The following is a 24192-nucleotide window of genomic DNA, read 5'->3' on the forward strand; positions in this document are numbered from 1 at the left end:
GAAAGGCAGCTTCTTTGTTGTCATGCCCACACAGAAAGCAGCACAGTAGTTGCAGCTTAGCTTGTAGATCACATTGTTACTTTGAAATGTAGCACTTCCTTTGATGGGATAGGAATGCCTATGACAGGACTGGCATAGGTGGTGGTGGGAGGATGTATGGGGCAGGTCTTGCATTTAGGTCTGTTGCAGAGATATGAGACATGAGCCAAGAGATTTGGAGCATCTGTGCCATAGGGATGAATAGGGGTATTGTGAATCTTTGAAGGGAAGAAGAATAGTCCAGGGGAGAGTAGGGAGGATAGTCGCACTGTAATGGAAAATGTGATTTTGTTTCTACAGTCTTGGATGGTACTGAGTTATGAGATAAGTGCTCCTTTGTGGAAGATTTTAGGTAGAATATCAAAGCAAAATCCTTGGCATATTTGGAGAGGGACTGGTTGTCAATACAGATGCAACAACCTTGGGTAGTTAGGTCTTATGTAAGGGTCCTTCTGGTATGAAACGGCTGGCAGCTATTGAAATGGGGGTGGTGTTGGTGGTTGCAAGGTTTGGTGCAGACAGAGGTACTGATATAGTCGTCCGCTCATCTTTGGCTAGTAATCAAAATATTCTCAGTCCCATGTTTGAAGCCTGCCACTGCTTAAATTTGAAATAAAAACAATCAGCAGCTGTTTCATACTGGCAATGGCCTTATCAAAGAGTATGGAGGAGTGGAAGAGTGGAAGAGAGTCAGTGCACTCTCTTGCCCTTGGGGTGGGAAACTGCCCCCCTAAATGTGGAAGACTCAACAATGATCAATAGCATGAGAATGCAGAAGGCCTTGGAAATCGCTGCATTGAAGACATGTAATGTGCATTCACAGGAGATGTGACCTATAATTGAAAAAGTGTAATGATCATCTCTTCATTGGCAAAAGATTCTGGATTAGTCCTCCATTCAGATCTCTGGGAGGGGACTGCCAAGGGGGAGGTGGCCTTGAAAAGGTCAAATAGCCAATGAAAGGATAACATTCTACAAGTTGGGTCATGGAATGTCAGAAGTCTGAATGTGATGGGGAAGGTAGAAAGTCTGAAAAGGGAAATGCAAAGGCACAGTCTAGGTTTAGTGGGGGTCACTGATGTGAAATGGAAAGAAGACAAGGATATCTGGTTAGATGAGCACTGATTAATACCAACAGCAGCAGAAAAAGTTATAATGGGAGTACAATTTGTTATGAACAGGAAGGTAGGCCAGAGAGAGAGTTACTGTGAACAGTTCAGCGACATGGTTGTTCTTATCAGAATCAACAGCAAGTCAACACCAACAACAATAGTTCAGGTATACATGCTGACACTGCAAGCAGAACGAAGAGACAGAGAAAGTATATGAGGCTATAACAGGAAATTCAGTACATAAAAGGAGATGGAACCTAACAGTCATGGAGGATTGGAATGCGGTTGTATGGGAAGGAGTAGATGAAAGGGTTGTGGGAGGGTATAAGCTTGGTAGTAGAAATGAGAGGAGAGAAAGGCTAATTGAGTTCTGCAGTAAATTTCAGCCAGTAATACCGAATATTCAGATCAGAATTACAAGAGGAGGTGATATGCTTGGAAAAGGCTGGGAGATACGGGAAGATTCCAGTTAGATTACACGGTCACATAGAGATTCCAAAATCATATACTAGATTGTAAGGCATACTCAGGAGCAGATATGGACTCAGACCACAATTTTGTAATGATTAAAAGTAGGCTGAAGTTTAAGAGATTAGTCACAAAAAATCAATGAGCAAAGAAGTGGGATACAGAAATACTAAGAAATGAAGAGATATGTTGGAAGTTCTCTGAGACTATAGATACTGCAATAATGAATAGCTCTGTAGGCAGTTAAAGAGGAAAAAAAGGGTAATCACAAATTTTAGAGAGAAAAATGTAGGTAAAAGGTAGGTAACTGCAAGGAAACAATAGGTAGTGGAAGAAATATTTCAAATGATCAATGAAAGACAGAAGTACAAAGGTGTTCCATGAGATTCAAGAATACAGAAACACAAATCACTTAAGAATGAAATAAATAGGAAGTACAGGCAAGCTAAGGTGAAAATGTGCACACACATGTGAAGAAATCGAAAAAGAAATTATGGTCTGAAGGACTGACTTAGCATATAAAAAGTCAAAACAACCTTTTGTGAAATTAAAAGATATGGTGGTTAACACTAAGAGTGCATGTGAATTCCTGTTAAGTGTAGAGCAGAGAGCAGATAGGTAGAAAGAGTACACTGAAGGCCTTTGTGAGGAGGAAGATCTGTCTGATGATGTGATAGAAGAAGAAATATGAGTCAATATAAAAAAGATAGGGAATTTAGTATTAGAATCAGAATTTAAAAGAGCTTTGGAAGAATTAAGATCAAATAAGGCCAAAGGGATAGATAATATTCCATCAGAGTTTCTAAAATTATTGTAGGAAAGTGGAAACAAAATGACTATTCACTTTGGTGTGCAGAATGTATGAGTCTGACTTTCAGAAAAATGTCATCCACACAATTCCAAAAACTGCAAGAGCTGACCAGTCTGAGAATTATCACACAATCAGATTAATAGCTCATGCATCCAGGTTGCTGATATTCAGAAGAGTGGAAAATAAAATTGAGGATCTGTTATATGACAAACAGTTTGGTTTTAGAAAAGGCAAAGACACCAGAGAGGTAGTTGTGACATTGTGTTTGATAATGGAAGCAAGACTGAAGAAAAATCAAGACACATTCATAGGATCTGTCGACCTGGAAAAAGTGTTCAATACTGTAAAATGGTGCAAGATGTTCAAAATTCTGAGAAAAATAGGGGTAAGCCATAGGAAAAGATGCATCATATATAATATATACAAGAACCAAGAGGGAACAGTAAGAGTGGGTGGCCAAGAATGAAGTGCTTTAACTGGAAAGGATGTAAGACAGGGATGTAGTTTTTTGCACCTACTGTTCAATTTATTCATCAAAGTAGCAATGACAGAAATAAAAGAAAGATACAAGAGCAGGATTAAAATTCAAACTGAAAGGATATCAATCGTAAGGTTCACTGATGACAGTGCTATCCTCAGTGAAGGTGAAGAAGAATTACAGGAAATGTTGAACAGAATGAACATTTTAATGGGTAGAGAACATGGATTCAGAGTAAATCAACGCAAGATGAAAGCAATGAGAAATAGCAGAAATGAGAAGTCAAGGAATTCCGCTATCTAGGCAGCAAAATAACCCATTACAGATAGAGCAAAAAGGAAATAAGCAGACTAGCACTGGCAAAAAGGGTATTCCAGGCCAAGAGAAGTCAGCTAGAACCAAACGTAGGCCTCAGTTTGGGGATGAAATATCTGAGAGCACAGCATTGTATGTATGGTAGTGAAACATAGACTGTGTGGAAACCAGAAAGTAGAGAATCAAAGAATATGAGATGTAGTGCTACAGAAGAATGTTGAAGATTAGGTGGACTGATAAGGTAAGGAATGAGTAATTTCTCTGGATAATTGGCGAGGGAAGGAGTATACGAAAAACACTGAGTAGAGGTTAAAAGCTGTAGGGGAAGACAGAGATTAGAAGACATCCAGCAAATAATTGAGGATGTAGGTAGCTTAGATGGTTGCCACAGGAGAGGAATTCGCGCTGGGCACATCACGCTAGTCAGAAGACTGATGACTCAAAAAAATTCTGCTTTTCAAACATAAATTAGCTTAGAAACATACATTTGTCTTGTCGTATTCTATATAATTTATAATTTGATCTAGGGTTTAGTGACTAATGGACTTTTAAAATTCACTAGAGAAGGAAGGAAGAACATTGCTTAACGTCCCATCACCAACAAGTATGGGGAATGAAATTAGAGTTTCATATCACAATCATATTGAAATCAGTGTATGTGGTTTACAAGAAAGTATATTTTACACTTTTGTACTGAAGGTATCATACACCTACATCTGACAGACATATTTTTTGGGATCCTAAGATAATTATAAGAGACTAATGGAGTCCATCATAGAAAATGATAGTAAAAATAAAATTGATTTCCTACCTGATTGTTTTCTTTGCCAGTTGAGCAGCTAAGTCAGTAGATTTCAGTTCTAACAAAATTTTCTCCTTTAAATTAACAATAAGCCAAGAAAAATGTAGAAAAGACAATATGTCTGTAATTGAAATTTATGAGACAAGAAATAAAGCAAAAAAGTGTGTCTCTTGTTAATCATTCAATGCAAGAAATTTTAGACTGTTGGTGCAACTGTGATCCTTTCTTACTTTAAATTTGTAAAATGAGCAGAGTATATATTTTCATTTATTTAATATCATGTGTATAAATGTTTATTATTTCATGTTTCTCAAGGGAGACCGATGAATGTCCTACATAATCTTTCTCTCATTTCAGGAAGGAGCCTTTCTTCATGTACGTTGCATTGTCACACATACATGTACCATTGGCCCATGGCCCTACATTTGAAAATATTACTGGAAAAGGCATATTTGCTGATACCTTGTTTGAGATGGATTGGCTCATTGGAAAAATTGTGAGAACAGCTATGAGATATAGTAAAAATAACTTGATTTGGATTCTGAGTAAGTCCTCCAACCCAAACAACAAAATGAAATTGCCTTTGAGATTAATTCTTCAGACTCATGGAAAGGTTTCTAGTTTTATGACCAGCAATTTAAGAGAATGTCTATGGGGAGGATTATTGAACCCTATTCTAGCAATAAGCCTGAGTCTGTGGAGAAGCCAAACTCCACATTACAACCAGTTCCCCAGAACAACTCTGCTGACTTTGAGAGACATGTGTAATTGGGAAGAAATGGTGTCTACTTGTGACATGAAAAAATGGGGGGGGGGGGTGGAAGTTCAACACTGACTACTGTAAATAACGTAGCCGATAGTTGCACAATTACAATTCACAGTTCTTTACTTTCATTGTTCACAACCCCCCAATATTACACAATTATATGGCCTGTTTGCTATTGGGAAATGTTGATAAGCTTCATTAATAGATTGCAGGCAAACATCAGCATATTGCTACCATAGTTTGCTGTTGAACATCTGTGAGCAGTAAAAACCTAACCACACATTTCACAGTGCTTGCAGAATAATAAGGTATGTGTGACGCTATTACTCAAATAAATTGAACAGACATTGTCATTACTTGATCTAACATGTGGCCTGTTTGTGTCACACATTTTCCACTGTTAAGTTGATGCATTGTTGTTACTTGAAACAGTACATAATTCCCCTCTAAAAATTGGCCATGCACTGACTGTCTCAGGACCAAAAATCAGTCCATTATATATCCTCTCAAAACAGCACTGAAACTATACATTGTTTGATGTTTAAGTTACAGAAATTACAATTAAAACATAGCTCATTCAATTAACTGAATACATAAAAAAAACTTATTTTTAACATTTTCTTCTACCACAAAGGTCTGGCCAAATTATTTGTTTAAATAATGAAATTAACAGATATAGTTATACAAACAATGCTTTTGACAAACATGGTAATTATTTTGGAGTTAATTAAGGGCTGACTTTGCTAATATGTTTTCAATTAGAGCCACATAAATACTTTAAGAATCCTTGTAGTTCTTCTTCCAAATGTATTTAATTATTACAGAATTTATATTTGTTTATGAGTCAACAATAGAATCTAAGTTGCAAAACAATTACTGATTTCACCCTATAACAAAAGGTATTAACTAGGAATGGTGAAAATAAATTAGGAAATTGATTATATGAACAAAACCAAGCACAAAATTAGACCTGGTGCTATAATCCTTAAGACTGAGGGCCAACCTTTCTCATGCATGTTAATGATATTCATGCAAAAATGAAAATAAAATGAATTTAAGGAAGCAGATGGCAAGGCAAGAGAGGAAGTAAAGAGATCCCAGCTGGCTTCATCATATACTGTGTATGCTTCAAAGCTGGTTTCTCTCCAGCAGCATTCAGGTAGTGTGCATATTTCACGAATTGCTCATTTGAGTTTGTTGAAGCTCGTATAGTAATTGCAACATTGTCTCTGGAACTGAAGGTGGCCATCATATTTTGAGCTGTATTGTTGATCTGTTGTAGAGCCAGAAAGAATAAAGCTTAATGACTTGTCAATGACAATGTCATTAGAGATATAGCACAAGACTGAGGTGGACAAACTGTCTGTGGCTTTTCACTGGTACTACCCCCACTTTTCCCTGGTACTGATTTAGGAAAACCACAAAAATTCTGTGTCGTCTTGCTGAACATGCTGCCAAACATGATATCCTTCATTTCAATGACTGCTTCACAGCCTGTGCCATACGGACCCTTCCAACCAATAGCAGCTTGAGAAGATAGAGTCACATAATTATACCTGCAGTTCTGGTACATATTGAGTTTACTGTGCCATAGTACAGCTCACCACTGGCATAGTAAAAACAAAATTGCATAATTTATTGTTAAATTGGAGATAGTAGGTGCCATTTTGTTTGGGTTCCTCTAGCAGGATGTTGTGGTAATTTGGCTTGTGGATTTCCTTTTGTACCAAGACTGCAGACATGTATGTGCAAATAAACAAAAAATTAACTACCTGACTTTATTTGTTCAAGATGATAATTCAAAATTTATGACTACCCCTGTTGGCTACTTCTGTAAAATATACCAACAACAAATTATGACTAGTGCTAACTACTCACACTGATAATTACGTCTAGAAGTACTGATAATTACTTATAGATTACTTTATATATGTATATTAGGGAAAATAAAAAACAACTGCTTTGAAAAATGCTTCTGCTTCTTCTCTTACACTACTCAGCTGCTATCTACTACTTCAAACAAACAATGGAAAATCCAGAATGGAATAATGAAAATACTATGAAAAGGATAGATTGCCACTTAGAATATAGGGGAGATGTTGAGTCACGTACAGGCACACCAAAAGACTGCTAAACATGTGGACTTTCAGCCAAAAGGCCTTCTTCTAAAGTGGACAACACAAGTACAACTCATGCTCGCATGACCACTGTCTCTGGTCCAGCCTGCATGTGACTGCATGGTGGGAGACGCAGTCTGTGAGGTGGAGGTAAGGAAGGAGCTGGGGTGGAGAGGGGGAGGGATAGCAGAGCAGGGGTGGTGAGAGTATGCAGAGACCTGATGGGGACAGTGTATGACAGATTGGTGCAGTTTGGAGGTTGGGGGGGTGGGGGTGGAAAATGGGAGGAGGAGGGGGTGGATGGACAGAGAGAGAGAGTGATTCTATTCCACCAGTGCACTCACTAGTGTCTCTCCCTCTTTCCCTCTCTCTCTTCTACTTGTCTTTCTGATTCCTTTCCTCTACTTCTTCCCTTTTCCACTCCCAGCGCCCCCCCCCCCCCCCCTCGTCTAACTACTTCACGACTACACCTCTGCCCTACTCTGTCCCCACCACATCTTTGCATGCTTCCACAAGCAGCACTTTACCGTCCCCAACTGCATGCCCTGCTATCTCTCTTCCTCCCTGACCCAGCCTCCTCCTTACCTCTACCACTCAGACTGCTTCTTCCATCCTGCACAGTCTGGTCTCAGTGGCCAGAGGCAGTGGTCATGTGTGTGTGAAGTGTGCTTGCATGAATATGTGTGTGTGTGTGTGTGTGTGTGTGTGTGTGTGTTTACTTTATAAGAAGGCCTTTTGGTGGAAAGCTCTCATTTTTAGCAGTTTTTAGGCGTGCCTGTCTGTGACTCAGTATCTCCTCTATATGGTGAGCAGCAATCTGTCCCACTCACAATATTGTCATTAATACTTCAAACAAAAACTTTACCTCACACAATACACTACATGCTAGCTATATATTGACAAAATCCAGATTTATTTAATACAAATGTTAGAGAGATGTGGTATTTACATCTCTGAGCCCAAATACTCTTGATATATGGCATGGGGAGTTGCTAATGAAGTATTCCTTTACTGTGTTTTTGAATATCTGGGGATTTGAAATTTCTTGCCTGACAACATGTTATAGACTTCTGCACCAGAGTGTAAAACACCATTATGAACCCCAATTAGGGAAGTAAAACTTATGGAAGAAATTATGTTTACTTCTATTGTGGTTGGCATTTGCAGAGTTCGTACTGCATTCACTGCAAATACAATTAGGGACTATATGTATTGGAATGTAATCTCTAGGTCTCCAAAGAGGTTTATGCAAGGTAGCAAGTTATCAACTTAACGCAATATTTTTGTTGCACCCTTCCATACTATAAAGAGATTTTAGGAGTGCAAAGCAGACAGTACTGGGTCTTTTGGTTATCTCTTCCACATGCTGGTGCCACTCCAATTTATTATCCATGAGGATTGAGCATTTTGATCAATTTATCTGTGAGTTCTCATTATAGCTTGTTATCAAAGTGGACTGCAAGGAATTTTACATACAGTGTTTCATATAGTACATGACTATTAATGTCAGTTTATGACACCAACAGTTTATTGGCACATAAATTACATTATGTAAGTCTTTGTGAGAAAAGTTTCTTGTTGTCAACCAGTTACTGGCCTGTTCAGCTTTCATCATAGCTGTTCTGTTATGGTTGAGTTTAGGGCCATTCAGTTGTGTGCTTGCAGTATCAGCAAACATTACAATCTTTGAATGGCCCTTTAAAGCCTTTAAAAGATCTTTCTTGTAGATCAAAAACAAGAATGCACCCAGTACCAAATCCTGTGGCAATCCACATTTTATGTTTTGCAATTCTGAATTTGAATTTGCTCCTTTGGTGTAATTTGTTCATTACTTGCCTTCTTTTCTCTCAGTGTAAAATGCTTAATTTCACAGAATTGTTGAAACTATTACTTAAGTATTAACAACATTGCTATAAATGAAAACTATAATTTATTTGTTCTCGCTTTAGGTGACAATGGACCATGGGAAGTAAAATGTGACTTAGCTGGGTCAAGTGGCCCCTTTGTAGGAGCATGGCAGCGAGATGTGTTGCATGGAGGTGGAGGAGGAAGTGCTGCAAAACAAACTGTTTGGGAAGGTGGTCACAGAGTTCCCAGCTTAGTGCTATGGCCAGGATACATAGAGGTAAGAAAGAACAACATATATTTATCAATAATTTTAAATGTCAAATTAATTGCACAGACTGTTTTGTTTCAGTTTCATCATCATCATCATCATCATCATCATTATCATTTAAGACTGATTATGCCTTTCAGCATTCAGTCTGGAGCATAGTCCCCCTTATAAAATTCCTCCATTATCCCCTATTCAGTGCTAACAATGGTGCCTCTTCTGATGTTAAAGCCGATTATTTCAAAATCATTTTTAACCAAACCCAGGTACCTTCTCCTTGGTCTACCCTGACTCCTCCTACCCTCTACTGATGAACCCATGAGTCTCTTGGGTAACCTTGCTTCTCCCATGCATGTAACATGACCCCACCATCTGATTTCCTCATTGTGGACACCCTCCTGCCATTGTTCCCATCTACTAGTACCTGCAATCATACTAGCTACTTTCATATCCGTAACCTCAACCTTATTGATAAGGTAACCTGAATCCACCCAGCTTTTGCTCCCATACAACAAAGTTGGTCGAAAGATTGAACGGTGCACAGATAACTTAGTCTTGGTACTGACTTCCTTCTTGCAGAAGAGAGTAGATCATAGCTGAGCACTCACTGCATTAGCTTTGCTACATCTCGCTTCCAGTTCTTTCACTATGTTGCCATCCTGTGAGAATATGCATCCTAAGTACTTGAAACCGTCCACCTGTTCTAACTTTGTTCCTCCTATTTGGCACTCAATCCATTTATATCTCTTTCCCACTGGCATTACTTTCGTTTTGGAGATGCTAATCTTCATACCATAGTCCTTACATTTCTGATCTAGCTCTGAAATATTACTTTGCAAACTTTCAATCGAGTCTGCCATCACAACTAAGTCATCCGCATATGCAAGACTGCTTATTTTGCTTTCACATATCTTAATCTCACCCAGCCAGTCTATTGTTTTCATCATATGATCCATAAATAATATGAACAACAGTGGAGACAGGTTGCAACCTTGTCTTACTCCTGAAACTACTCTGAACCATGATCTCAATTTACTGTCAACTCTAACTACTGCCAGACTAACTATGTAAAGACCTTTAATTGCTTGCAAAAGTTTGCCTCCTATTCCATAATCTTGTAGAACAGACAATAACTTCCTCCTAGGAACCCTGTCATATGCCTTTTCTAGATCTATAAAGCATAGATACAATTCCCTGTTCCACTCATAACACTTCTCCATTATTTGCTGTAAGCTAAAGATCTGGTCCTGACAACCTTTAAGAGGCATAAACCCACAATGATTTTCATCCAATTGCTTCTCAACTAATACTCGCACTTTCCTTTCAACAATACCTGAGAAGATTTTACCCACAACACTGATTAAAGAGATACCTCTGTAATTGTTACAATCTTTTCTGTTTCCATCTTTAAAGATTGGTGTGATTACTGCTTTCATCCAGTCTGATGGAACCTGTCCCAACTCCCACACCATTTCAATTATCCTGTGTAGCCATTTAAGACCTGACATCCACTGTATTTGATGAGTTCCGACTTAATTTCATCCACTCCAGCCGCTTTATTGCACTGCAATATATTGACCATTTTCTCCACTTCCTCAAATGTGATCCTAATTCCATCATTCCTATCCCATTGTACATCGAAATCTGAAACATTACTGATCGTATTTTCACCTACATTGAGCAACTCTTCAAAATATTCCCTCCATCTGCCCAAGGCATCAACAGGATTCACCAGCAGTTTTCCTGACCTGTCCAAAATACTTGTCATTTCCTTCTTACCTCCCTTTTGCAGACTGCTAATTACACTCCAGAATGGCTTTCCAGCAGCTTGACCCAAAGTCTCCATCCCGTTTCCAAAGTCTTACCAAGATTTCTTCTTGGATGTTGCAATTATCTGATTGGCTTTGTTTCTTTCTTCAAGATAACTTTCTCTGTCTACCTGAGTTCTAGTATGTAGCCATTTTTGATACACCTTCTTTTTCCTTTTACAGGCTGCCTTGACTGTGTCATTCCACCAAGCTGTTTGCTTCATCCTACCTTTACACACTACTGTTCCAAGACATTCTTTAGCCACTTCTAGTACTGTGTCCCTGTACCTTGTCCATTCCTTTTCCAATGGCTGTAATTGACTACATTCAACTAACTGGTACCTTTCTGAGATCACTGTTATGTACTTGTGCCTGATTTCCTTATCCTGAAGTTTCTCCACTCTTATCGTCCTACATATGGACCTGACCTCGTGCACTTTCGGCCTCACATTACCAATTTCACTGCAGATTAAATAGTGATCAGTGTCATCAAAGAATCCCCTGAATACACATGTGTCCCTCACAGCCTTTCTGAATTCCTGATCTGTTATTATATAGTCAGTGACAGATCTGGTTCCCCTGCCTTCCCAAGTATACCGGTGAATGTTCTTATGTTTAAAAAAGGAGTTTGTGATTACTAAGCCCATACTGGCACAGAAATCCAAGAGTTGTTTCCCATTCCTGTTGGCCTCCATATCCTCTCCAAATTTACCCATAACCTTTTCATACCCTTCTGTTCGGTTTCCAATCCTGGCATTAAAATCACCCATGAGCAGAACACTGTCCTTGTCCTTTACTCTAACCTATCCATCTTATCTTGATCTGTCCCTTCACAATGCAAATATACTGACACAATCCTAATTTTCTTGCTAGACACTGTCAAATCTATCCACTTATTGCAACTATGCTGGGTTCCATTTCTTTCCTGATGTAAAGCCCTACACCCCGTTGTGGTATTCCTGCTTTGACTCCTGACAGGTTGACCTTGCACTCTCCCACTTCCTCTTCTTTCTCACCCCTTACCCGAATGTCACTAACACCTAAAACGTCCAACCCCATCTTACTTGCAGCCTCTGCCAGCTCTACCTTCTTCCCAGAGTAGCCCCCATTGATATTAATAGCTCCCCATCTCGTTACCATTCGTTTGCCGAGTCGTATCTTAGGAGTCCCTGGTTTGTCAATTAGAGGTGGGACTCCGTCACCTCCAAAGGTCTGAGGCATTTTGCTCTGATTGTTGCCAGCATCATATTTAAAGTACCAGGGAAGCAGGTTGCTAGCCTTACTTGCCCTGAATCCCATTGAGTGTTACCCCTAACGGTTGAGGGACTAACCGGTGGATTTGGTAGTCTTTGCCGTCTGAGCACAAAGGTGACCATGACTCAGAATATGTCCGAGATGCCCACCCTTATTCCAAAGTAACTGGTATCCCGACTGTCAGGACCACTTACTTGGCCACTCATACATTGCCCGTGGTTCATGAACTAGGAGATGACAACAGGACAGGACAACAGGAACCCACACCCATTGTCTCAATAAAGTATCTCATACTGTGTTGCATTTTCTACCACATTTTCTGTAGGTATCTATTGAGAGTTGTCATTGTGTTGTGTGTGTGACCAATATTGATCTAAGAAATTGGTCAAAGATTTAGGAAATGAAATGACTATGCTCAGACTAAACATGGGATCATCAGTGTACATTCAGTTTTATTGACTGTGGTCTTAATATTTCTGGCTCCCTTTTTTAATATGTTCATGAAATTGTCTGTCAAATTGCCACAAAGAAATTGAGTATTTTCCTGTAAAAGCTTGTAAAAATGCAACTGATTATAAAGAGACCTTCAGATCAAATTTGCTGAGTGAATATCTTCTAAGAAATCCTATCTGTGTATCACTACACCATACAAATGTAGGACCACTGTTTGAGTTGTGTATTCCTTTCTTTAAATGTTTCTGATTGGTTTCTTAACCCTATCACTGTTGTTAGTGAGTTCATTTTTTGCAGTTTCTATCTGGTCATTCAGTGCCTGATATTTCTTGTGCATTCTTACCATTGTCTTATAGACTTTCCCGACATTGTCATACTTTCATCATGCCTAAGAACTAACACCCTGAAAAACTCTTTCTTTTCCTTCATCTTCTTTAACATCTATACCTCTTTTTTGTGTTGTCTTCTATTCTTTACCTGGCCTACCTTACCCCTTTCTTCATTTGTACATGTTTCCATCTTTCTATTAATATCACAACTGTATCTTAGCTATAATTAATTGTCATTCACTACCCAACTATTCTTCCTTTTCTGGATTCTCACATGACAATGCACAGGTTGCAGTACTGTCCATGAAGTTCACCTCCTTTTCAATCATGCTATTGTTCAAAAATCCTGAATCCTTTGTTTCATTCCATTGCTCCATTTTGTTGCTTATTCACTAAATATTTCTGGCATTTCCTAATACAATAGCAGGTTCACAGTTAATACCTGTGAAATGGTCATGACCCACATTTCTGTACTTATACTGCACAACACAGTTTATTACAATACATAATATGTAAATATAAGGACAACATCCTGAGGAAAGAAAAAAACTTCAGAAGTTCTACAGCAGCAATGCCAAACAATTCTACAGTGTCTGCTTACTGTGTCCCTTAACTATTGTTGGCTACCGTACTTTGATGTTCTGCAGTCCATCATCTTTAATGGTTTTTTGAACACATCAGAATGACTGAATGGTTCACTATGGTTGTACCATAAGATGGGGTAATATCAGATGGAATTTTAATATTCTTTAAGGTAGCTTCACAAAGAATATTAAATTCATACAACAAAAAGTGTGAGATATTTGAGATGACATTGAAGAATCATATGATGGTGAAGTCTTATCATAAGATTCGAGAGGAGTAAGATTTACAGTAAACTTTTTACTTATCTTTTCTCACATATTTGGCTCCAGTTCTTCATGTCCATGGGTCTGATTCTTGAATCTGAAATTCTCACATTTTAGGTCCTAAATAATCATGAAGTATGTCTCTGCAGAATTTTTGTTCTTATGATGATTTATTGCATTAAATTTTACTATATCACACTGTCTTTTGAATTTTCACATTAACAAAGCCAAAATTACATTGCTCATCCAAACTAAAAAAATACATCTGATCACATCAGAGGCATGCTTACTGCTCTCCCACTCTGGTAATAACAATATTCCAAAGGATTTACAGTTTTTCTTGACAAGTGAATTTCTATTGGTTTAGATTATTATTTTATACATGAATCGAGAAATAAACATAATAAACAGTACTAGATCGTGTAATTAATAATAGAAATTTTAAGTGTGCCAAATGTTTTTTAATTTCAAATATTTTGAAAAAAACAATTTTGACTACATGTCAATTGTAACAGTGAAAATAAAGTAACTTTTTGTCATAAACTTTTGATTGAAGTGTAACATATTGTGTATAAAATTACATGAAAATTTTCAGAAAAGCAGCTGAGATAATATTGACGTGACAAAAATTCAAAAAATATTTCTGGTATTGACTGGTGTTTGCCTTCAGTACCATCATCTAGAATCACACAAAAAAGAACACACAGATCTGTTGCACTGATATGGATGCAGAAATCTGAGTCCCCCTCCTTTTGTGTCCACTTCTGTTACGATTCCGGCAAACTAACTGTTTAATTGTTTCCTTCCACTCATGTGTTTATTCCCAAATGTTCAATATGATATGTAACATTTGCTTGATGCCTTCCTGTATGGCTGTTTTCCTGCTCTTGCAGCAGCACTCTTTCCAAGATTTTTAGGGTCATAACTCTACCTCTGAAGAGCTCCAAGCGTCCCTCCATAAGTCTGCGGCACTGTCCAGTGTTCCCCCACTGTATGTAGATATTTGTTAATAGTTTACTAGACATTATTCCAAGTGAGTTATGCAGGCAAATTACATTCACATTTCATTCTTAACACTTACATAAGTAAATTATGAGGAAATCATGCTTACCACTATTTTTCTCTTCTAGTACAATTACAAAAGCATTTGTATAAATTATACAATCCATTGAAAATTGCTGCACTCCACTTCAAAGTGTAACAATCTGTGTTCAAATCTGCTTTACAATACCTAAACTGTAGACAGCAAAAGACATACATGAAATAAAAGATTGCATTTGGTGATATCAACATAAGTTGAAAAACATACCGTTCCCATTCAAATTTATCCCTGTACCTGATATTTCCTCATCTTACAATACCTTCTTTCCAGAGGACTGCCTGTCCCTTGTTATCATGCCTGTCACTTGCTCTTTGTGCACTGAAGTAGTCTCTTCCTGATCACTTTTAATGTTAATTACATTATTGTTACTGATAATATCTTTACAGAAAAGTCCAATGAACAAAATTTTTATTTACAATCCAATAAGCAGTGGCCTGTCTGGCCATGACATACAGGGTGTTACAAAAAGGTACAGCCAAACTTTCAGGAAACATTCCTCACACACAAATAAAGAAAAGATGTTATGTGGACATGTGTCCGGAAACGCTTAATTTCCATGTTAGAGCTCATTTTAGTTTCGTCAGTATGTACTGTACTTCCTCAATTCACTGCCAGTTGGCCCAATTGAAGGAAGGTAATGTTGACTTCAGTGCTTGTGTTGCCATGCGACTCATTGCTCTACAGTACTAGCATCAAGCACAGCAGTACGTAGCATCAACAGGTTAGTGTTCATCACGAATGTGGTTTTGCATTCAGTGCAATGTTTACAAATGCGGAGTTGGCAGATGCCCATTTGATGTATGGATTAGCATGGGGCAATAGCCGTGGCGTGGTACATTTGTATCGAGACAGATTTCCAGAACGAAGGTGTCCCGACGGGAAGACGTTCGAAGCAATTGATCGGCGTCTTAGGGAGCACGGAACATTCCAGCCTATTCGTGACTGGGGAAAACCTAGAACGATGAGGACACCTGCAATGGATGAGGCAATTCTCTGTGCAGTTAACGATAACCCTAATGTCAGCGTCAGGGAAGTTGCTGCTGTACAAGGTAACGTTGACCACGTCCATGTATGGAGAGTGCTACAGGAGAACCAGCTGTTTCCATACCATGTGAAGCGTGTGCACGCACTATCAGCAGCTGACTGGCCTCCAAGGGTACATTTCTGTGAATGGTTCATCCAACAATGTGTCAATCCTCATTTCAGTGCAAATGTTCTCTTTACGGATGAGACTTCATTCCAATGCGATCAAATTGTAAATTTTCACAATCAACATGTGTGGGCTGATGAGAATCCACATGCAATTATGCAATCACATGATCAACACAGATTTTCTGTGAACGTTTGGGCAGGCATTGTTGGTGATGTCTTGATTGGGCCCCATGTTCTTCCACCTACACTCAATGGAGCATGTTATCATGATTTCATATGGGATACTCTACCTGTGCTGCTAGAACATGTGCCTTTACAAGTGCGACACAACATGTGGTTCATGCACGATGGAGCTCCTGCACATTTCAGTTGAAGTGTTCGTACGCTTCTCAACAACAGATTCGGTGACCGGTGGATTGGTAGAGGCGGACCAATTCCATGGCCTCCACGCTCTCCTGACCTCAACCCTCTTGACTCTCATTTATGGGGGCATTTGAAAACTCTTGTCTACGCAACACCGGTACCAAATGTAGAGACTCTTTGTGCTCATATTGTGGATGGCTGTGATACAATATGCCATTTTCCAGGCTGCATCAGCGCATCAGGGATTCCATGCGATGGAGGGTGGATGCATGTATCCTCGCTAATGGAGGACATTTTGAACATTCCCTGTAACAAAGTGTTTGAAGTCATGCTGGTATGTTCTGTTGCTGTGTGTTTCCATTCCATGATTAATGTGATTTGAAGAGAAGTAATAAAATGAACTCTAACATGGAAAGTAAGCGTTTCCGGGCGCATGTCCACATAACATATTTTCTTTCTTTGTGTGTGAGGAATGTTTCCTGAAAGTTCGGCCGTACCTTTTTGTAACACCCTGTATGTGTCCTTTTGTTAAATCAGGATACAAAATTTACTAAATCTAAGTTCAAGAGGGTAGTCAGTATGCCAAAAATTGATTATTTTAGGAAGCTCTTCAAAGACATGAATTTGAGTGATGTATACAGTGCTCATGACATGAATGAAGAATACAACACTTTTACTGCTAAAGTCCTAACTGCATTTGAAAGTTGATGAGTGTCAGAACCAGAAATTAAGAGTAGCAGACAGCACCTTTAGGACATTCAGTCCACCTGAACTGCAACCTGCTGCTAAATCTGTGGATTACTTAAATGTTACACACTATATTTTACATCTTTCTTTTTACATCTATTTGTACTTATTGCTCCAATTGCTTTTCCATTAGCCTAGTACAAGATGCATTCATAGTATTGCAAAACTTTTCAACAAGAATAACTGTCACTGGAAAGATGGGATTTTTAAATTTGGTAGATGCTGTCATAAAATATTTCAGACCAGCCATTACAAATAACTTCAGTAATTTGACTGTGATCCTTACTACACCAGCAGAAGTAATGTCCCCATAAAATAATTAAAAGAAAAAATCTAGTGGTTGTGATAAAATATTAGCACATTTAAATAATGAGTATTCTTCTGAGTTAAGTAACATATTAAGTTATTTGTGCAACCAGTCAATTATCAGTGAAAAATTTCCCAAATGGGTGAAACATGCAGAACTTAAATCTTTGTATAAGAAAGGAGATAAATAAATACCATCAAAGTTCCATCCAGTTTTACTTTTGCCAGCATTCTCAAAAATTTTAGAAAAGGTTATATCTGTTATGGTGTCAGGGTGGTGCAATAGTTATTGACACCATAATATGTCAGGAAGATGTCTCAGAATAATGAGTTAGGTGGCGGGCCATGGGCGAAGCGTCAATGGTGTATGCAGACCCTGGGCAGCAGGGCTTACCTCAGCAAAACACACAGCAGCATGTGGGCACTGGCCAGTGTGAGGATGCAAGGCAGGAAGGCAGCCAAAGTAGAAGTGTACCAGTAGTATCTTGGTGAGCATATGGTTGTGACCCACGGCAGAGTGCAAGTGTGACGGTCAGTTCACAGCTTGCTGAAGGTCAGGTGCAGGACACATCAAGCCATCGACTGTGAATCAAGGACCCCCTTGGCAGTGCCCAGGAGTCTCTTGATAACAGTCTGCAAGAGGTTCCAGCTCAGTTGGTTGGTGCAAGTTCGGGCCCTGGCAGCATTAAGCCTAGGTGCAGCCCATAGATCAGTGGCTAATGGAGGCAGTGATTAGTTGTTGATGAGACTGAATGACACATATCAGGTTGATGGCTGAGGTGAAGTTGTTCTTGGTGCAGACAGCAGCTAAAAACAAGTACTGCTAGGTCCACATAGCTAGTTTTTATGCCAATTTCACCAGCTATGTTTCAAATGGGGTTTGCCTCCAGTCTCATAGGGAGGCACACACAGTGCAGTGTCAGGCCCTGACATGTGGTAACCTCACTCGTTTGAGTGCCAAACTTGTTGTCTTGAATCAGATTGGCTTAGCAGTATTCTGGTCCTGGCAGCCAAATTTTGAAGGCAGCACTCTGGCCTTCCTGATAACAGGTTCTGTAGCCTGCTAGGAGATTCAGTCCACTGAATCATAGGCTGCAACTAAATCTATGGATTACTTAAACATTACATTGCACATTTTACATTTTCTTTTGAAACCAATTTATAATCATTTCAATTGATTTCCCATTAGCCTAGTCCAATCCACAATGTCTGATGACTGCTATCTTTATGACTTATTACACTCTAGGTGTGACCCACTTGTTGGTATACGGTAAGCAGAGAGTTCAGTAGGATGGGTGGTTTTCCATTGTAAATAGATATGGCCTGCTCAAATGAAAACCAGGATCAAGTTGGTATTCAAAGATAAAATCCCTATCACAAAGATTTTGTCGTGTTATCCAATGCAGTACTGTTGTTTATGTTGAAACGTTTGCTCCCTTTCTTCACTGCAATAAGCTCATTCAGAGAGCATAGTAGGTTGGGATCCAAGGTATTGTCTGGGAAGGTCATGTTCTTAGGAGGTAATATTTCCAAATGTTTGTGGAACAAGTACAGTAGTGGATTTGTCAGGTTCAGAACCTTACCCTATGTCATAACTGCTGCAGCTGTAACGAATCTGTTCGAAATTGCAATTGTGGCAAAAATTCTGATATTGAAAGAGATTATTTGATTTAGACAAGAAATCTCAAAAGTTTGTCATTACAGTTGTCTCTCATAGACATCAAGAATGCATGATCGTGGAGGTATCTTTTGATCACTTTAGCCTCCACCACTCAAAGATAACTTTGAGACAAATGCATATGTTTAGTGCTAGAACAGTTTCCAAACATTGCACTTTAGTAATTAGTTCTGCAGTGACACATGTATAGTTCAGTTCATTGTTTATACATATCTTAGTTTGGTGTAACTCGGAGTAATCAGCTTCCTGCTGCTGCTGCTGCTGCTGAAGTAGTCATTGTCCCGGTCCACTTCATCTGCTAACTGGATCAAGTTATGTGAATACCATGAAATAATCCGGGTACCAAGTTGTTTTGTAGTAGTTTCTTTATGTCAAACTGCACCACTTTTTCTTAGTGGGAGCCCACTCCACATAACGGGCTACATAGTCACAATACTGTATTACAACAATTAGATTATTGCGCAGATGTGCGATACAGTTGTTGCATCTCAAAACTGTCTCCAACTGAGCACCTCTGAGCCTTGTGCTCGTCCTATTTATACATTTTTAACAGTGAAGACAACACAACTACAGTCCAAATTTATAAAATTAACAATTAAAAGTTTAACATTAATATGAGTAACTATCCACAAAACCTTGCTTATTTTATGCTGAAACTGGCATATACAATAAAAAAGATTTTTACATAGGATATACATCATATTTTATAAAATACTGAAAAACAACAATGCTAACCTAATTTTTCTTAATTGTGGCTTCATTACTGAAAGCAAAATATTGCAAACGTATATTTGGCAAACATGACAAATCTGTTGGTAAGTGAGATTCTGACCTGTGGTCTGAAAAGACAACACAGTCTTAGTAAAATGTGGTGCAGTGTGATCTGTACACCATGAGCACCACATATTGCAGAGTCCTCTTGCCGGTGGAAGAAGCCATGCAGCATAAGTCTGTGGCCCATGCAAAGGCAAGTGAGGATGACCTCGTCCCACCTGCATGGCTGGAAGGAGGTACTCCATGGCTGCATTGTGGATGTGACAAGATGCAGCTTATTATCTGCCACTTCCAGCTGTTCTTCTTGTCATTGACTCATCTGTACCTGAACAGCAAGGCGAGAGCATGCAAGAGGATGGCATGCTGAGCTAATTGAGGATCACGACGTGTCTCCTTGGCTGCTATATCCACCTTTTCATTCCCTACAGTAACCATATGCCCTGGCACCCAGCGGAGAAACATCCCCCCCCCCCCCCCCACACTCACCAGCTTTCATAGTCAGAGGAGGGCATCCTGGACACACTGGGCTGCTGTATGTGCTGGGCACAAGCACTGCGGGGAGCAAAGGGCTCTCAGGGAATTGGAACAGATACAGAATTTAGCACTCAAAACACATCTCATCTACTCCAGTGCTTGCAAGATTGTGTCTAACTGCATGTTGAAGACAGTAAAGTATTGTGGCAGTCAGATCTTCAGGATATGCTCAGGAAAAACAACAGAATGACTGATGGAATCCACCTGTTTATATCTGTCCATATATACAGCTACAGAGTTGTAGTGCTCAATTAAAAAGTCATAAAACAATGTACTAAAAACATATACAGGAGTGCAATCTCTCCTGTACAGCACTAAATCTAAAATCACTCTGGGCCTCTGCAATAACCAGGGTAACAGGTGATTTTCAGTTAAAACCCTCGATTCAAGGTTGTACTTGCTCCATGCCAAGTGACCCCAACACTCATTGCATATGTATCCCAAATGACCTTGTTACTTGTGGAAAATTGGAGGAAAGGCATTCCACAGACAGCCATGCAACTTGGTACACAGATGAATTCAGAGCAGTGAGGAGGCACCATGATGAGCTGTCACCATATGGTGAGTGGCAGTTCCCGACCGTCAGCACATGGACTGGGTATGGGGCACATTCTATAAGCACCTTGGCCAACTGGTGGGTAGGTCAATAATCTTCAGATAAATGAGACTCACAGATCCATATACTGTGCATCTTTAGTCTAGCTGTGATCACATGAAAGTCATATAAAACTAGAGCAGACTCACATTGTTCTCTCCACAAGACCTGCGGCTAAGGCATTTTAAGATATTCAGGGCTTTCTGAGTTCTGGCTAGCTATGATCACATGAAAGTCATATAAAACTGCAGCAGACTCACATTGTTCTTTCCACAAGACCTGTGGCTATGGTATTTTAAGATATTCAGTTCTCTATGAGTTCTGTCTTTCAGGTCTCTCAGGTGTGGTAGCCATGACAATTTGGTGGAAAACATGGTGCCCAGAAACCTCAGTGAGTCTTTGAAATGTAGAATGGTGTCCCTGTTATCCAAGTAAAGTAAATAAAAGTACAATGAGAATGAATAAAATGAACACGCTCACATTTATCTGAAGAAAATTGAAAACCATCATTGCAGCCCAATCCTCTAACTTCTGAACTGTAGGCTGCGACTGATGAGTCACTGTTGCAACACTGGAGGAAGAGCAGAAAACTGCAAAATCACCCACAAATAGATAGCACTATACAGGACTCCTTATCATAGATACGATACTGTTTATGACTATGGCTAGGAGGGTAACACTTAAAACACTGCCCTGAGGAACACCATTCCCCTGCTCAAAACAATCCAACAGTGTGTCATATATGAGGGACCAAAATAACTACTGAGACAGGAAAGCCTGTACACAGATGAGGGAGGTGGCCATGAAAGCCTCACTGATGGAGTTGTGCAAGAATACTGTGTCTTCAGGTAGTATCAAACACCTTACTTTAGAATATAAAGAGACAATGATGTTTACTCTGGAAAGCCTGCTGAATAGCTGCCTCTTGTGAGGTTAGGTTGTTGACAGTGCACTGAAATCTCTGGAATCCTCACCGAGAATGGCTAAGGAGTTACCTGGTCTCTAAAATCCTGACCAGATGATGGGTAACCATTCACTCCAGAGTCTTTCCTACATGGTTCATTTAAGTAACACTGTGGTAACTACTGGGACATGTGCAGTCTTTTCATGGTTTGAGGAGAGGCATCAAAATTGCCTCTTTCCATGCATTGGGAAACTGGCCTGATTGCCATATCAAATTAAAACAATCAAGGAGGATTTCCTGTGACACTCTTGGGAAAAGTCAAAGCATGCAGTACTGGATTTGGTCATGACTGGGTGCAGTATCAGGAGTCTCAGACAGTGCAAGTCCAGCTCCCACATGGAGAAAGGTCAGTTGTACAACTCAGAATTGTTGAATATGACATCCAACATGCCCTTCTCTACAGTCACATGATAGCAGTGGAGCGCCAGATCCTGACTGACTTTGGTAGTAGTTGTTGCAAAATACTCTGCCATTGTCTGAGTGATGCCTCTGGGCATTGTCTGGAGATTCTCCTGTTTCAACACTGCCACTATTGGTAAATGACTGTGTCTGCTGGAAACCCTGCTGATGGCTTCCCTTTCTTCCGTAGAACAAGTAAAATGGTTGATGAAGTCCAGAAATGCTTGCTATGACCAGTTCTTAATCTGTTCATGTAATGCTCCATCTAGTAGGTGGATCCACAGTAGGAAGTGGTCACTGGAATGAAGGTCATCAGTTGCTTCACACTGAGCAGAGTATGCAAGGGCTGGAGAACAGAAAGAGAGGTCGATGGCTGAAGCTGACCGAGTAGTAGCCAAGAAATGAGTGGGACCACCTATTTTGACACCTATTTTGAAGATTCACAGCTCCTGAGACATCATGAGGTCCTTCAAGACTAACCCCAAGGGAAAGTATAGTTCGAGGTCCATAATATTTATGAGCTTTCAACTCACCCACTAGGAGAAATGGGCAGGGGAATTATTCTATAAGATCTGTGAGAATCTTAGTGCACACCACATCCTGTAGAGGTAAGTGTCATATGCAGATAGTGATCTTCTGACCCAAATGAACTGCAGTGGCTGCAGCTTGTAGGTCAGCAACCAATAAGAGAGCAGAGGAGTGGTGTGTTTTACTGACAAACATAGCAAACTCTCCCTTGGCCATCATTGCAATGGAGGGTATAACTTGGTAGTACAGGGGCATCAGGTGCTTTAAAATGTGCTTCCTGCAAACACAAGCACAGGGGGAATTCCTGTGTTATGAGCATCAGTTACTTCACATGTGTCCTAAACCCATTAATATTCCACTGTAGTATGGGAGCCATTTATCAAGGGGGTTACACTTTTATCCTACATTTCTTCCAGGGTGGGAAGCATGTAGTGGGTGGAGGCTCATTTGGGATGAGATCAGTGCCCTGACATCGAGGTCCATCGCCTCCAAAGACAAATTGTGGGAAATGTCAGAGAGAGTGATATTATTGACCTTGTCAGACTGCTTACTTCCTGTCGCCATCAGTTGCTGGCTCTTTGCCTTGGATTTTGATTTTTTTCGTCTGGGAAGGCTTTGAAGTGACAACTGTGGAGCAGATCGTGGCAGTGCTGGACAGTAGACAAGACGGAACCTTTGGAGGGGCAGGGAGCTTTGCAGTGTTGGCAACCATGGCATTTTCTGATGCTCCGGGAGGAGGTAGGGGCTTCAAAGTAACTGGAGCAGCACAATTGCATTGAAAAAAAGCAGGTAGTAATGCTGCCACTAACAATCTCCATTTGTGTAGCAACAACAGTCTTCTGGAATGACTGTTTAAGAACAGAAGCAAATGGGGTAGCAAACTTGGGGACCTGCATGGCCATACAGATCTTCTTGGCCTTACCATATAGAATGTGCTTGTTTTAATTTCCTGTATCTCTCTTTCTTCAAGGGAGAAACTGCAGTCCCTACTTCAGACAGAGTGATCCCCAGAGTAGTTTACACATTTGGTTGAGATGAACAACAGGCTGTGTAGTGGGTAGCCTGATTACATTGGCCACAACTGGCTTTTCCCTTGCAACCAAACTAATGTGCCCAAAGCACTGGCATTAAAAAAGTGCATTGGACTGGGTATGTAAGACTGCAAGCTTAGGTGAAGAAAACCTGCCTTGACATGCTATGGAAGTTTTGTAGTGTTGAAAGTCAATACAAATGAGTTTGATCTCACTAGATCACCATCCACTCTTTTTGTTATTCTTTGCACATCAACAGTGTCTTCTTGGGTGCATTCAGCTTTCAGTTCTCCTCAGAGAATGTCA

The 24192-nt window shown here is 39.7% G+C and overlaps 1 protein-coding gene across 3 annotated transcripts in view; it reads left to right on the forward strand.

Annotated features, from left to right (window-relative positions):
- The window catches only part of LOC124595065 (arylsulfatase G-like), a 130870-nt gene that overhangs the window by 70699 nt on the left and 35979 nt on the right, over positions 1–24192 (forward strand). For all 3 annotated transcript variants that reach the window (XM_047133643.1, XM_047133644.1, XM_047133642.1), the window contains exons 6-7: positions 4383–4570; positions 8858–9033. In XM_047133643.1, the coding sequence (XP_046989599.1) occupies positions 4383–4570; positions 8858–9033 (364 nt within the window). The remainder of the gene's footprint in view (positions 1–4382; positions 4571–8857; positions 9034–24192) is intronic.

Source organism: Schistocerca americana, chromosome 2, assembly GCF_021461395.2.
Source record: "Schistocerca americana isolate TAMUIC-IGC-003095 chromosome 2, iqSchAmer2.1, whole genome shotgun sequence".
Taxonomy (NCBI): domain Eukaryota; kingdom Metazoa; phylum Arthropoda; class Insecta; order Orthoptera; family Acrididae; genus Schistocerca; species Schistocerca americana.